The sequence below is a fragment of the Tyto alba genome, unplaced genomic scaffold, assembly GCF_018691265.1.
Source record: "Tyto alba isolate M040663 unplaced genomic scaffold, T.alba_DEE_v4.0 Super-Scaffold_5, whole genome shotgun sequence".
NCBI lineage: Eukaryota > Metazoa > Chordata > Aves > Strigiformes > Tytonidae > Tyto > Tyto alba.
Window position 1 is genome coordinate 21,258,767 of NW_024881326.1, and position 16,781 is coordinate 21,275,547.

The 16,781-nt window shown below is 39.0% G+C and overlaps 1 protein-coding gene across 1 annotated transcript; it reads right to left on the minus strand.

Annotated features, from left to right (window-relative positions):
- Window positions 1-4,996: 4,996 nt before the first annotated feature.
- On the minus strand, window positions 4,997-9,448 carry BRS3 (bombesin receptor subtype 3). Its single transcript, XM_009973051.1, has 3 exons — window positions 9,018-9,448; window positions 5,967-6,318; window positions 4,997-5,404 (listed from the first exon to the last, which is right to left on the minus strand). Exons 1-3 carry the CDS (start codon window positions 9,446-9,448, stop codon window positions 4,997-4,999), a joined length of 1,191 nt encoding a protein of 396 aa, XP_009971353.1.
- Window positions 9,449-16,781: the final 7,333 nt, after the last annotated feature.

Sequence of the window (16,781 nt, forward strand, 5' to 3'; positions counted from 1 at the left end):
TATGCCAGGAACAAATATATCTTTACTGGCATACAGACTGGAATGATAATAAAATCAAAGACGCAGTCCTGAGCTTGTGAAGCTCTGTAGGGAGGGACCAATATTAGCTAACTGGCTGGTCAACAAACCGTCAGATGAAATTGCTGAGTATATAAATATAGACTTCTAGTAACCTTTGGCCGTTCCACAAAGAACATCCAGCCTAGTTAATAACATCTTTCATGCTTCAAGAATTTTCTCTTGGCAGGGCCATTATGATAGTTGTCCAAAGATTGTTTTGTAATCACTTAAAAACTGACAGTTTAAGAGACATTTGTATTAACTCTCAAATAGATATTGGATTTTGGTGAGGAGCATGAGAGGCTTACCATAAACTGTGCTTACTTATAAAAACTGGAACTGGTTATATGTTTGGAAGTAAGATAATCATAGCATTAAACATTGTAAGAGTGATACAATTTAAGTCTTAAACTGCTTATTTTATTTTGGCAGAGTTTTTTACATTTATAACCTGAGTAGATGTAGCAAAGTCTGTGCCCACACAGTACAGATGTCCCTAGTGTGCAGATCTGCCTACAACAAGTCATTGGGGCACTGTCCTGGGGAGTAGGAGATCCAAATTTAATCTCAATCCAGTAGAAGTGAGAGCATGCTTACATGCAGCAGAGTTAGTTCATGGTAAATCTGATCTGCACGCTTTAATGTAGCTATGAAGATAAACTACCTCAAATTCCCTCGCACTTTCTACAGGTAACTCTATGTGGGATGACAGCAACTGCAGCTTCTTACCATATTGCCACCATCTGTTCTCGTCCTCTTCAGTAAAGACAGCACAGTGAGACAGCTCAGGGAGATGATTCGGCTGGAGACTCGTCATTTTTGGGGGGTAAGACAGCTTTCCTCTCAATCGCATCTTTGAAATTATATAATTCATGGCTGCATAAGCACTGCTGCTGCAAACTGCATGTTGTGAGGATGGTGCCAAGAGCCCGAGTGTTACACAGCTCAGATCAGTCTAAGCTGTGAAGAAAGGTTGTTTTGAATCCTGACAAAATGCCTCAAAGTACATATTAAAAGGAGGCATTAGCATGATGATTTTCTAGCTGTGTCTGACTTCTCTGTGATAAAAGGCAATCTTGGTTCATCAGAGCTGATTGTTGTTCTAGAGATACCACCTACTAAGAGTACCGAAATCTTGGTTTTCGTGAAGTGGTGTTTTGCTATCTGTTAGAACCAGCAATTCACTAGCTAATAATTAGATAAAGAGTCAACACTCTTTTCTTAAGATGCTTTGCTATGTTAAATCAAGGAGGCAGTAACTAGTGATTAAGTACAGACAGTTTACTCTTCTTTGGGCTTTTACGTACAGCCTGTAGCTGTAGACTATTGAGAGTAAAGAGGACTCTTCACGGTGCAAAAAATGACAGGACCAGATCCAGATGTGCTGAAATTTCAGTACCCTTTCCTGTGCTGACAAAGGAAATTCACAGAACAATTCACCTTGCACTGAGGGGACCATCTGTGGCAGAGCCCATAACTAAACACTGATTAGAACCTGTATTTATTTTTTTTTTAATTACCACTGATTGAAATGTGTAAGTAGCTTATTCTTTAAGTGTAGTATTTGCAGAAGCACGTGAGTGTCAGCAGGCAGCCCATATTTAACTACGTAAAATAATACTTTCTATGAAAACAGGAGGGTGAGCTTTAAAATGGCTATAATTTCATAACTGACTTTTTATTCTGTGCCATTTGCTGGAGATGCAGTCTCTTATACTACCGTGCTTTGACATGGTTTTGTTCATTTTTGTGGACTTTTTTTTTAAGCCAGCATCTTGTAGTGAGAGCACAAATTAGAGTACTGATTCTAAACCTGTTGCTAATGCAAACATTAATTATTACATTTATATGTATTCAAGCTCTTAATGTGTACATCTCGTTCACAAAACAAACTATAGAAAAGGTACATCCTAGGAATCGTATTTACTTAGTAAGACTCCGCATGAACAAGACCTTTGATGAAGTTTTGCCTTTCAGTATTTTGTGCCTTTTTTCTACCTGTTCTTTCACTGTGGATATAAATAGTAAAACCCTAATTATTCATGCCAGTTCCTTGCTAAATAACACTCACTATTTCTGTAAATAGACATTATACCAGTATGCTGTTAGAATTACGCTTGTATTACCTAGGGTTGAAATAAATGTTTTTTTGGAACGCTGAGAAAAGATTGCAAAGGAAACAACCCTTTTCCCCTTTTCCAGTTCTGGTAATGTGGAGATATTTTATGGATAATTATATTGGGGGAATAGATGAAATTAATAATATCAAATTGTTTAGATAAAAATAAATGTTGACCAGTATATCACTCCAATACAACATGTCATGAAGACTTGAAAGTACAGAATTATAAAAGCATAAAGTATACAGAATAGTTAAATTATGGCTTGAAATATTGCCAGTCTTCAACCAAAACATGTGCAGCATATAGCAAAACCACCGATTTTTTAACAGGTTAAATTAGCAATAGATAGACCATCCAGCTAGAGAAGTAGTTACACAAGCAAAAAGTAGCTGCATGCAAAGCAAGGAAAACGGTGAATTAGAAAACTGTGGTTTTTAAGGGCTACCGTGAGGTATAGCCAGGGATTTTGCAGTGGGAAATTTGGTCTCCACCAGAGACAAATTGTGAAGTCCAGAAATGTGGCAGATTTGTTTTCCAGAGGCTTTAATAAGGTAGAATAAAGAACAATGTAAGGAACTCTGATGTTAGCTGATTTTTCTTTTGTTTAGAATTTCCTATTGTAAGATCCAGGAAGATAAATGTAGGGTCATAAGTATGTAGGCTTATTTACTTATTTCACTCTCACCCTGCAGCTCCATTAAGAAAAAAGAGAAAGGGAGAATGTCAGTGCAATATGTTTGTTATATTTGTACATAGTTCACTACCAGGGAATGTGTTATATTAAGACAAAGAGAGTAAAACAAGGTCTCTGGAGTCTGCCATAAATTGTATTTCTGTGCTGTTATATTTCCTTTTATTTCAGTGGTCCAATCCTCATGTACAATTGATACAATAAAATGGAGGATCCATTTGAAAATTAGTGCTTAAAGCCTTGCAGCATGTAACATGAAGAATGCAGTAAAATAAGGCCAGGGCTGATGGGATTAAAATGGGCTATCATTAAACTGGTTTAAGATGACGACAGAGGTTGTATTCCAGCGCTCTTGGGATTTATAGTTTGATTTTATTATTCTGATAAGGGCAGTCAACAGAGAAAGACTGCAAATAGATTTTCGACATCTTATAATGAACTCAAATAATGGCGCATGGATGGATGGATTTCCATCCATGTGTTGTTATGGGCTCTGTGTAGCTGGGGGGGTGTGTTGTATCTTCAAGTGTTAGTTAAAATTCAAAATTCTGTGACTGACAGCACTATTTTGTCTAATTTATATAGTTGCAACCTCTCTTCCATACTTTAACGCACAAATTATTTTTTGAGATAGAAGTCCCTTAGTTTAAGCAATGGAAAATCTATTGTGTTTTCTATCACCAACTCCCACAGAACAAAATTTTGGTTCAGAGTACACAAAATTCATAAAAATAAGTGTCATTCAACATTTTTGTAATGTAGGGTTGGAAGACTTGCCTCCTGTGTTTCCTGATGAGAAGACAGTCCCTGCCAGCAGTGCTGCTGAGCTTTTTAGGGATGCACAGGCTGCCCATGATGATAGGCTCTCCCTGACTTGCCTCTGCATGCAGGGTCATAAAATGAGTGGTTTTGAGGTTAGAAGGCCTATCTCATAAAGACAGTCTGTCTTAATATTAAAAAGGGATACTATTTGAATAACTTGAAAAATAGAAAATTAGTACAATAGAAAAATACAGCTCTCTCAGCATGCTTGAAAATGTGCAGAGCACTTAGATATGACCACATACACTACAGCAGGAGTAGATCTGTGGAGGTAAATGGTTAGTCTGCCCCCCATACTGTACACTTTTAGGGGCTTTACTTTAAACTCACTCCAGTCTGGTCCCGTGGGCTGGATGCAGTTTCATCAGATCGAAATCCAGGTTGTGCACTCAGGACCACTCTGGGAGATGGAAGAAAGTAAGATGGGGGAGGAGGACATTTGATCAGTTTGCTTCAAAAGTTCACTGTAAATCCAAACTAGAACCCTACCACAGATCCACTCCAATTTCTTGATGTCAAATCACTATAATAAAGAACTCTGCACTCTTGAGATGGTTTATCCATAGATCACAAAGAATTTTACAAGTGTGCTTAAAGATGATTATAGCTTTTTCAGAGAGATGATCACCTGCTGATTCCCTTGACTTCCTTAGGAACTGAGAAGGGCATCTCTCTACTCAGCAGTCAGCTCTTACCCAGAGTTTCAAAGTAAATCGCTGACAGAGCAAAGGCTAGTGTGGACCTGGCCCATAATGCTTTTTCTTTTCTTTAGTGCACCATACTACAAACCTTAGCATTCTTTCATTTTAGCATGCTTTCTGATGTGTTTACCAATTTTTTACATTCAGGACAAGAAAAGAAATAAAAACCTGCCTGGTTGATTGTGTTATGAAGATACATAGTTTTGCTTGCTTGCTGTAGATGCAAGTACTTGGCAGAGGCAGCTCTCAGTCACAAGTCAAAGAACAAGTCCCCAAGAACAAAACCATCCTTACAGCCAATTCGCACACCAACGCTGCTGACTCCTGTCCTGCCCAGTCCAGAAATTCCAGCTAGGGATCCGAGTTTGTGTTTGGCAACATGAACAGTCCCTTTGAGCTTACTTACGCTGGAAAGTTCAGCTATTGCAGCTTCTTCTCCTACACAGTTTGATTTCTTGATTGTATATTTAAAAAAATGAGGAACTCCTGATGAAAACTCTTTCACAGACAGGGCAAGGTATGGCACCTCTTTCCAGGATCCCGGTAGCAGTGACTTGATTGCAAAGGCTCGGTTTCTGTCCTTCTTCATCCCAGACAGACTAAACACTTTCCTCTTCTTTTGTGATACTATAATCTGTTAGCAGTGTAACACTAATTTCTGAGCCATGTGTGCTGCCCGTGACTGACAGGGCTCTGGTAGGTGTATTACTGTGGGTAGCACTAGGAGGCTTGGTACGAAATTTTGCCTTGCAGCACGAGACTTGCTTTTTAAAATGTTGCCGAAAACTTTTACTCAGCCAATAAAGAGCAAAAGGATTGACGCAGGAATTACTGAAGGCCAAGGCACGGGAAAAAATAGTAGCTATCAGATGAAAGGTGGAAGCATCTACAGAAGCATGGTATGTAAAAGAGCGGTATAGGTATAGGATGTGGTTAGGCAACCAGCAAAAGGCAAACAAAGCAACAAGCACCAGCACTGTTTTTGCGACTCTCTTGCGGGATTCAATCTAGAAGAAAATAATGCGTGTCTGGTATTAATAGAAATTAGTAACACATGTTTAGGTAGCTGGCGTTGATTTTCAAAGGGGTCTAAAAGTCTAAATGCGTTAGTAACCAAAAAAAAAAAAAAAACCAACCAAAAAAAACCACCACCAACAACAAAAAAAAATACCAAACAAGAAACCAACAGAAAAATAGATCTATTTCATAATTTTTTTAACAAGTTATTTCCAGTGCAGAGCACATTCCCTTTCCATTATATATCATGTGTCAATTTCATCTAGACTAGGATTTAAAAGTACAATAGTTAATGTGTCAGCTCACATGTCTCAGTGTTTACAATTCAACATTTTAACTTCTGAGTTTAACAGGGTCATACTAAAGCAAAACAAACCCCATCCCTCTTTAGGAAAGTATGCACACTCACTGAATTTGGATTGCTAATATGGGCTGAGTTTATGGAGCTTTTTACTCTGTTATCAGGTAAAGGTTTTGCACCCAAGAATTCAGACTTAATCAGCATGATAGATTTTGTAAAATTGGACACTTCATTGCTTGATCATAGCTTACCTGCTTACGAGCATGACCATGTTCTTCTGCTGGCATGTTGGATGTACTTTTATATAACGTTCTGGCAATAAGAAAATAGTAGACAGAAATGACAGCTAAGGGTACAATATAGAACACTAAGAAGCAAACCAGGGAGTGAGCTTCCTGCAGGATCTTCTCAGACACAGGATAGGGGGCACATGCCTCAAAAGTTACATTTTTCTCAGGATTGCTGAAAGAATACAAATCTGAAAAAACAGCCTCTGGGATAGCAAATATCATGGAGATGATCCAAACACAGCCAGCTTTACAGCAGGTCTTTAGTAGCGCATCTGAAGTCTGCAGTTCCAAGGGCTTAACGATGGCTCTGTACCTAAAACCAACAACATCACTGTCAGAATAAATACAAATAAATACCGACAATGCAGACTTCTTGAGGATAAAGCCATGTCTGTTCTCACTGAACTAAGGGTGGTAGAATCGTGTTGGAAATGAAAACAGATACTAGCTCTTTGTAATTAAGATGGAAATGTAAAAGTTAATTTTAAACATGTATTCTAATGAGTTGGCTGACAGGACCTGTCATTAAAGCCTTCCTAATTAAAGATGACTTCTGTTGTTTGGGTTAGGATCAGTGAGGGCAATCATCTCTCCTATTTTTATGATGCTGCCTAGAAAGGTAAATGAGGGAATGAGTATGTAAAACTGGTAAGGGTATGAAACTGGTTAACTATTTTATAAATACATGAAAGCAAGCATGTACAACCCTCCTTTCTTCCATGTTCTTAGGATCCCAGCTGAGTGCAGTGATCTGACTCAAAATAGTGTTCCGGTATTCATTCATATTTATAAAACAGGAGCTAACACTGCTGTTGATTCATGGCTGTGATTCTGCAGCATGTGGACTGAGTCAGATGTATGAGAAAAATCAGGATAAATCTATAGATGTGTGAAAATCTGTGTGGAAATGGGACATGGGAAAAGGACCAACTGCCACAAAGGCGGATGAAGCACTGGAAACAATATACCCTGCTCCCAGAGTACCGGGGTCTCTCAGTGACGCAGAAAGAAGAGACCTCTCCAGGGGAACACGAGACTGGCATGAAAGGAAAGGCAGTGAAAAAGGATCCAGCAGATAAGACATCTTAGTTGTACCATTTTGCATAACCTGAGGATCTGGTCTTTTTCTCCTCTAGGCAAATATATATAGAAAATTTCAAGCTGGATTGCTATTTATCAAATAAATACCATTTTTATTGACTTTAAGCTCTTCTAGCATACTGGAACATGATTGTCTGGCATTGCACACATGACGAATGTTCTGAGCTTTCTCAGTAAGTTTACCATATAGTTACCCTGTGAAAATGTAGCATGAAGTATTTACATAACAGCTATGTGTCTAAATCATAGAATCATAGAATAGTTGGGGTTGGAAGGGACCTTTAAGGTCAACTAGTCCATGATGGATGCTGAATTGATGTCTCACAGGACCAAGACTTTGGAGCCGTGATAGTTCAGTGAAAACATCAGCTCAATATTCAGCAATAGTAAAAAACCCACACCAAACCCTAGAAAATGAACAAAAAAGCAAAATGTTAGGAATTATTAGAAAAACAATGGAGAGCAAGAGAGGCTATTGTGCAATTACTTGTATCTCTGGTTCATGGAACTCTTGAACACTGTGTGCAGCTCTGCACACCTTAACTCAAAAAACTCATACTAAGGATGGAATATAACATAAGTAGCCTGAGGAGATGGGTGGTTATCACTGTCTGTTCTGGCACAAGAGCCGGGGCCATCAAATGAAGCCACTGGCAAAGCAAAAAAAAAAAAAAGGAGTTGTCTATGCAACAGGTAGTGAAAGTCATTTCTAAACAGGTTCAAAAGAGAAATCCATTGAGGTTATTAAATAGACAGAAACCACATCTGTTCAGGTGGTCAACTGAAGGCTTAGGGTATAAATGTAGTGTTGGACAGTGGTTTCTATTCTTCCTATGTGTCTTTTCTTGTCCTTATCATACCACTGCTGGAGGCTGATATCGGCCTACATGGACCCTTGATCTGAACCAGTATGGCCATTCCTGTGTTGGCTGATTTTTTGGGAAGTACAGTAACAGTAGCATTGCTTAAATTCTGAACACATGAACTACTTGCTGTTACATACACAGTATCTGGCATACAAGATGAAAATCTTTTTCTCTCTTAATACTAAAATTCATTTTGGATTTTTCTGCTCCTTGACATGCTCCTGCTGATTGAACTGAAATCTCATCTTACTTTTGTTCATACGGACAATAAGTGCATGGAAACCTGATTGTTGAGCAATGCCTGACAGCAGTCAGATGGGAGCACTGATCCCTACTAACAGTGCTGTTATTATAACCTGATTTTAATTTCAGGACCTCTGGGATAAAATATCTCTGGAAAATATTTAAGAGCTATAAGAGAAAATACTGAAATTGTGCCATGTCACACTAAGCACACATCAAGCTGAAAATTACCATAATATTACAGTAACTATCAAACCATGAGAGTCATTCATTTGTCCCCCAGTCTGTTCTGTGTTTTCTTTTGTTTTTTTACCCCACATGTCAATCTTTTATGTTCTGGGATTTTGGAGCCTCCCTGAGTGCATAGGACAAAGGATTTCCACTCAGTCATTTTCACAGTTTTAATTTTCACCTTCCTTGACTACTTTAGTGCACCACTAGATAGCACCAATATACTGTCTTTTCCCTGTCTTAAGAAATTTCCCTTTCCTGTGCAATTGAGAAAAAAATGCTGCACTGTACTTTAAGCTAATAAAAGGTCAAAAGACTTAAAGAGTCCTTCTCACTTCATGCCATTAAAAAGAACTGCTCCAATTTTTCTAACACACATTTTAAAATTAAATGGGAAAGAGATTGGTTGGTTGTTTTTTTTTTTTTTTTTTTGTTTTGTTTTGTTTTTTTTTTAAAAAGTCTATTACAATGTGCCATTTAATACTGTGCAAAATGATCATTTCTGCTCTTCTAGTCATTTCTAACTTCACACCTGCGGTATCTCCTGGCAAATCAGTTGCATCAGACCCACCTGTCAGCACTGAGAACAGTCAGGGTAAACACTGATACTCCAACTGAGGTTAACTGGATAAAAGACAGCAGCTTGCACCCAATTCTTCCGAAGAGCCAGGTATCCACAATATAACGTGTTGCATCTACAGGCACACAAGTTAATAAAAGCAGTAGGTCTCCAAATGCCAGGCTGGTGATGAAGATGTTTGGAACCGTCTGCATTGATTTAATCTTGAAAAAGACTTTGATGAGTATAGCATTTCCAAGGAGACCCACTGAAATGATCACAGCATATGTAACATAAATTGTACATAGTATTTCTAATCCTGGAAAGGAGTCTTCGGTCCATTTTTCATTTGTGGTTTCATTATCAATGATTGATTTCAGTTCTGAACCATTTGTAGATGCACGCAAAGTCTGATTAGCTGAATGCAAGTATACTTGAGACATTTCTTTAACTGTTTCTTCTCCTCAGGCTGGACTTAAATTGATCAAAAAATTTTTTAATATTTAACTTGCAGCATATCAGGAAGGTCAATAGAAAGGTACAGATTTGTGTCTGAAATTAAGATTCCCGTTGCACATTAACTACTTTCATCTCCTTCTGGGTCTTGAAACATGCCTAGGAGAAATGCACACAGATCTTGTTCTGAACTGTGTAGGAGGTGGAGAATTTTTTTATTGGCTTTTCAGCTAGTGGAGCAGAGAGGGAGGAGGAAAAAAGAAAAAAGGGGTTTCTTAAAAGATGTTAACTGAAATGATGTTTTTTTTCTTGGAGGTATCTGGCAAGTAAATATTGTGTTGTGATTACTGTAGCATTAGGGTTTGGATATTACCTAGCAAGTGTTTGTTAGTATTTTTCAGAATATTTTAAAAAGGAAATCAAATTAAAACCTGAAATAATTTTCTCAATAATACAAGTAAGCATAGACTATACTAATTTAATGCAAAACTGTACAGTATACCTTAATGGCAGATAAAATATCTGAGAATATATGTAGTATTTGCTGAGAGACAGCCTGTACTTGACTACTCTGATCAGTCTTTCTATCACAGTAATGCAGTGACCTTCCAAAAGGCAATATAAGATCAAAATTTATGGCCATAATCCTCCTAACACTTTTATTAAAGCTTAGGTTTCTCCCTTGAAACAGTCCCATTGCCATCAAACCCACAACTTATGCTGAAGTTTGAACAGGTTTATAGATATTTGCTGTACGGAAGCCTGTTATCTTGCAATAATCCAAGTATTTCTTGGCTTTGGATGGTACAACTGATGATTCAAATCTTCTGGGAGAAAAATAAATTTTCATGATGCTATCTCAGTCAAACATGTTAGTACTATGGAGCTTGCTACCTTTAAATTAGACAACAGTCAGATCTTAAACTCTGCTCTGTAATGAACTCCTGATTAACTTTAATGTAAACTAAGGTACAAGGAATGTGACCTATTGAGTTAAATCTCCTGAAATTAAGAAAGCCAAGATGTAATTTCTAAATAGTGGAAGTGAAAAAGATATCAAAGGACTGAGCTTTATGCCTTGAAAATTAAGATCAGTAGCTGGAATATTTTTTCCTCCAGACTGTTCTTCAGTTGTGATGTTTGAGTAGAGAAGGTACTCTGCTCAAATCACAAAAGCAATCTTATTGCTGAGTCCCTTTATTTTTAGCTGCACACACAGAGACATACAACATCCAAGTTTGTTTCTTTTACTCAAAAAAACTCCTCTAAGTACTCTGCATGAAAAGTCTAATTTCCCTCTCCCAGTCCTAGCGCTTGCAAACACAACTATGCCATTGGTGTCAGGTGGTGACAGACCAGCTGGTAGGTGGTAGATGGTTGATCAGATGGAAGACCAATGCTGTGGCCAGGTGGAAGAAGGAGTCACTGATACAAAAAGGATGCATGGGTTAAAAATTCCAGTTACGTTTTTTGAAAGTGCTTTTAGAAGAGGAGTTCTTGTCACGATCAACCATAATATATCCTTTATGCAGGCACAGTATGTAGGTTGCTCACAGATTTAGGTGCCTTTGAGGATGCCCGATTATGTTGTCCACCCACATTGGTGTAGTACTGTGCATTATATTTAATACAGAGTTCAGCAACTGTAACAGATTGTGACAGTTTAATGTCAGATAGTTACATAAAATGTTTAGATTTCCTGTATAGGAGAAGTAGGGTATCACCAAATATTGGGGACTAATTGCTCTCCACCAAGTGTTGAATACGCAAGGGTGGCACCTGAATGAAACATCAGGTGTTTAGCTGAAATTGGAATTTAGCTGAGAGAAACTTGTTACTTGCCTTGAATTGCCCTAGAGGGTGGTTGATGCACCAAATTCAGTTAGCATCAAAAATCCCAACCTCCTACAGTCCCACAGCTTTCAGAGCCATCCGAGAGATTAGGGCTGACGATATGAAATCTGAGGCTGAGCTTATTCTGTCACTCAACCATTTTGTATGGCAGGATAGAGGACCTGAACTGATACCCTCTGTGTAAGAGATAATCCAGAGGATTGGGAACTCTTGAGCTGTGAGGTGCTCCCTACAGTTGGTTTGGGGGATGATTCAGGTGTGAAGGGAAAGGTGACAGACCTCCCAACCCATATTTAAACCTTGTAAGGATGCCAACAAGTGCCACAGATGAAAGCAACCCCAGAAAGTGGCAGGAGCTTAAAATTCTGTTTATTCCTGGTTTGTCATGTGCTGTTTATTCCAAACTGGACCTGAATTCATATAGCTGAACCTGAATGCTCAGTCTGATGCTTCATACTTTAGAAGCCCACCTTACCTGGAAACGCAGACACATTTTCCCTGCTGTCTCTAATAGGGCACAGTACCTCTGTCTAACCCAGCTCACAGCAGCATGAAATTCTCCTTGGTTTTATCTTTCTACTGAGAGATCATATTTTTCCCAGATTTCTACCTCCTTGGGGAAATCTGGCAGAAGGAAGCTATTTCGTTTCTCACAATTCTTCCTACAGTCCATGTATTACTGCAGGTTTTAGCTAGTCGGCCAGGTTCTCTCTTTATGGAGCATAAAATACTGTCTTAGTTGATGGTTAGGAGGTGAAAAATATTATTTGGAAAAAGCACACAAAATAACCTTCTCCAGATCCCACAAAAGCCTGAAGGACAGATAGTAAACATCAAATATGCAATCTGTTTATGTTCATCAATTTTGTATGCTCTTCATTAGCGTCATGGATAGAAACCAGACAGGAGAAAACACACTACACTTTTAACAGAGATTCCGATAGCTTCTAATAGTTGTGCAAATCCAGCTGAAAAGGAGGAGAATGGCATCATTATTCCAAACAGTAAACAACTGTAAGGCGTTATTTTAGAGCTCTGTCTTCTGGTGAAAAGAGAAAAGCAATTTGGGTAATTCTGGATACTGTTTCACTTACCGGGCTTCACAGAAAATGAATGTTCCTTTTGAACTCCATGCTGCAAAAAAAAATGAGTGAAATAGTCAAGAGTATATCATTTAGCTGTATTTTTAATGCAAATTTTCCGTTTTAATGCAGTGTGACTGCTGACTTAAGTCATTTCCATGTGCTGCGTAGTGTCACCCACTCAGAAAAATCTTTCAGAACCATTTGCTCTGCACCAAGCCAAAATATGGAGAGAACAGCCAAACTCTTAACTCTCATTAAAGAAACTGATTTTCCAAAATTGTAATTATTTTGTGTAGCATATTCTTGTTATTTCAGTGTACATTGTTCATGCGGCATTGATCATTATCTATGCAAATATGTCAAAATACTTCGTAGCCAGAGTGCTAGGAACACAAAGCTGATACACACTGAACCACAGCTGTATTAGCCAGCCTGGTTTTTTTAGGTTTATTTTAACTCACTTTCTGAGGCCATTATTTGTATCGTTTCTGCATAGAACTATTTCGTTGTCTTAATTCTTCTTTTATGTCTCAAACTCATTTTCGACCCTTGCTTTGATTGTCTCTCCTAGCAATTTCGCCATCTGTTTATTGCTGGCTGATGTATCTTTCTGTCTCTCCACTGAGCAAACTGACGTTTATGTTCTTTGGGTGTTAACAGCAGAGAGATACAGAACAGCTTGTCTATCCCAATCCTGAATTTTGGTAGACTCTGTTGTGGCATCCTCTCTTATAAAAGGCTTTTCTCAGATTAATATCTCTTCTATAAATGAGCCTGATTGCTATCCACATGCCCAGGCTGTTCAGCGTAGAGCAGGACTCTGTCATTGGGTCACCACAGGCACATTCTTCTCACTCCTCCCTGGAGGTAGAAAACGGATTTGAAGTTGAACAGTCTGCCCAGATCAATGTAAATCTTTCCCTTCCAGCAAATCTCAGTAGCCTTCATTTTAGGTCATCTTCTTTTGACATAAAGATGAAGGAAGGCTTTTTGCTCCTCCATCAAGAAGTCCTGACCTGGAATCCTGTAACAACTCTAGCCTGTAAGTTAGACTCTGCAGTTATAACTAGAATTATGTTATCTGAAATAACTTTTTCTTCCTAGTGTTTTCTGAACTGCTTTGGCACCTCTGTTTTGGGAAGAGGAGTCCCTGCTCTAGAGGTGACATCCTCAGGGATGGGTGCACGTAATTGCCTTGTTTCTGAGTTGCATCTGTGTTGCAGCTTTAGCGTCCTCTCTTTAAATTGAAATTGCCAATAGCATGACAAAAAATGGCAAGGTGAGAGGACAAAGAGTATCATAACTCATGTCAATAGTAAGGATGAAGCTTTTATTTGACAGCCATTTGATGGACTGTATGACTTGTGTGACTGTTCCCAATCCATTTTCTAGTGTTCAGACAGGCAAGTATTGAATGGAAACCCTGAAAGCACACCCGGAGTGAGCGTCGATGTCAGAGACAGCGGCCCATGTTTAGAGCAGATTGCTAACACATCCAGGGCTGTTTCCAGTTCTGCTCTGTCCTACTGTGAGAACGGGAATGAGTCATTTCCGTGCGCTACATCTGAGTCCTTCCTGAAACAGAGAGAACATCAGTTCCACATCTCGCCAGGGATCCCTGTCAGAGCTACGGGTGTCAGGCAGCGGGGAGGCAGGTTGCAGAAGGCACTGCCCGCACTGGATTTCTTCACTTCTGAGCACAAGAGCTTGGTTTCAGAGTCTGTCAATCTGATGCTTTTCACCACTAAGAGGGAACATCTCCTCTGTCCTCTACTTTGACTTTTTACCATTGCCCAGTGTCCGCAGTAGTTGGAGACAAAACAACTACTGAGCTATTAAAAGGAAAAATATCTTTTCAGCCCACTTTAATGACAATTTCCTTGGTTGTGCCACATTCATAGCAGAGGGTAACCGTTCATTGTCAAAGATGACCCATTTGGGAGAAAAATACTGTGGTTTATTACTTGTTTTATCTCCCTATCACCTGTGTGGAGTTGATTGTACGCCAAGGGCAGAGAGAGTTGTGCAGGCACTGAGACTCAGGGCATCAAATCCTGCAGTAATGTTTGATTGGAACTGTGTCCTTGTTTTTTGGAACTGAAGATGAGCTCTCCAGTTACACTTTCAAATACCACAAGACTTATCAGCACATCTAGGAGCAAAAGTAACACCTTCCCAGCCCTGAGTGTTACGAGGGTGAGACGGAAGGTCAGTTCGGATGAGCTGTCAGGAGCAGCATTCAGCAATACAGCAACAAGAAGGATATCTTCTTAGTTGAAATAAAAGAAAACAGCTTCTGATTTTATTACAATGTCTAAATCCAAACTGTTCAGTGGATTAATGGGACACGGTCTGCCTGTGACAGGATCCCAAATACTGTCATTAATCAATGGCTCCAAATACCTTTTATCCTGTTTCTCCATTCTTGCATCCCTTCCAGCCTCCTTTTCCAAGACTTTCCCCAGCCAGTTTCAGTATGGGAATGGCCAGTGAAATCCTGGTATCATTTCCTGGAAAAGAGAGAAAAATAAACTCTGGAATGTATCCTTGAATTTCTTCTATGATAGGAACAATGAGGCAATGAAGCAATATAGCATGCATCATTCTTTTGGGCATCCTTTAAACTCTCAGTAATACATTTAATTTAGAACCATTAGAGTGCCATTACATGCTAAATACTTTCTGATACCTAAATGCACAGTGTATTGTGCATTAAGACTTAAAAATCATCTTACACAATAGGTAATTATCTTCCCAGTATTTTGATTTTTAATCTCAAATCATTTCCCATAATGACATTTCTTTCATTGTCCCAGTAATAACTGCCTGCTAAGTTTAGAAATAATTATACATCTTGGGCGTAAGTATTGCTAACCTGTATTGCTAACCACTGCTGAAGATTCATAAGCTGTCAGAAGAAAACTTAACAAGCTGCACTGACCCTTAGCTATCATCCTATGTAACATTTGTCTGTCACATGGTTGTCAAAGCACTGTACATACATTGAGCTAGAAGGCAGCTTTAGCCACTTGTTCATGCAGAGACATAAAAAGTCTCCAGGGACCCTTGAGTGAGCTGCCTAGACCTCGGATCTGCATCCACTGACTTAGCTGGTATGAAGGGTGGTGGAGTTCTGTGCTGGTCTAAATAGCAGGATGGGAGTGGGGAGGGTTTTGCCCAAGTCACCACAGCTGCTGCAGTGATTTTACTATCATTTTTTATTTAATTTGCATCGTCTAACCTATTGTTAACAACCCACTGAGATCTGACATCAAATGATTGTCTTCAGTAGATAAATATACTTTCAGAAGTCCTTCTTTCATTCCTTTAACACAGAGCACGCATTTCCTGGTGTATGTATCACTAAAAATAAGCAGTCTAGAAGTAAATGAGAATGACTTAGAAATCAAAGGAGCTTTCAGCTTGCTGCTTTCTCAGGGAGTGAGCGGAGTCAACTGATAAAATCAAAACCGCAGGGAGGAGGATGCGTTCATGTCGGTAACGCACCGCTGGCCGCCAGGTCACGTTCAAGCCAGAGCTGCAGAAGCCGTTCCCATCACTTAAAGTTATTAGGTTGTGCATCACAAGCACACAGCAATTTTTTATTAGGTTTGTCTTTGTGCATGTCCTCTCTGTGAAAACCATCAATGCACAGTTCTGTGACAGAATGTCAGCATAGATATGTGGGAGAAGAGCAAATGTAATGGTGCCGGTGCAGAAGATATTATTTCAGCCCAAAGAAAATTACACACCTTCATTCCTGCTGACAACCTAAACAATGCGATGCTTGAAACATAAATGATACATTGTGTAGCCGGAAAAGCCATTAGGGATAAGATGGAGAGTGGAAGTGAGCTAACCATCTTCCCAGAACAAACAGCATTTTGCATTTTACATAAGCAAGTTGACAGGTTTTTAAAAATTTACTTCCAGATTTTGCTTTTTGAATAGAAAAAAAATCAACAGCAAGAACGGAGTCCTGACATCGCTCCATGCCGTGCAGCTTGCTCTTCTTCCTGCTGTTAACCTCCAAAGCAGGAAACACACTGATGGATCTGCCCAAGAAATGGCATTTCCAGCCGTTTATCATTAGCCTGAGAAGTCTTAAATATTCCAGCACTTTTCTCACTGCTTCTCCAGCTTTTATCCAAATCCTTGTTGCTTCTAATCATTTAATAATGTTATGAGGACCTTTAGCAAAAACGTTAGAAAATGTCATACATGTCATCTTTATCAGGAATGTAATAAAACAATTACAGTATGCAGGAGACAAGGCCAGTTTCATATTGATCCTCTTTTGCTGCCTTTTTATTTTAAATTAGAGTAATAGAAAATTGGGAAAAGAGTTGGGAGAATAGGAAATAGAAAAGAGTTGGGAGAA

Coding starts and splice junctions, on each gene's coding strand:
- BRS3 (XM_009973051.1), bottom strand. CDS start 9,448: ATGTCTCAAGTATACTTGCATTCAGCTAATCAGACTTTGCGTGCATCT. Junction 6,319..9,017: donor ACTGTTCTCAGTGCTGACAG/GTGGGTCTGATG, acceptor TGTTGGTTTTAG/GTACAGAGCCATCGTTAAGC. Junction 5,405..5,966: donor ATGGTCATGCTCGTAAGCAG/GTAAGCTATGAT, acceptor ATTTTCTTCTAG/ATTGAATCCCGCAAGAGAGT.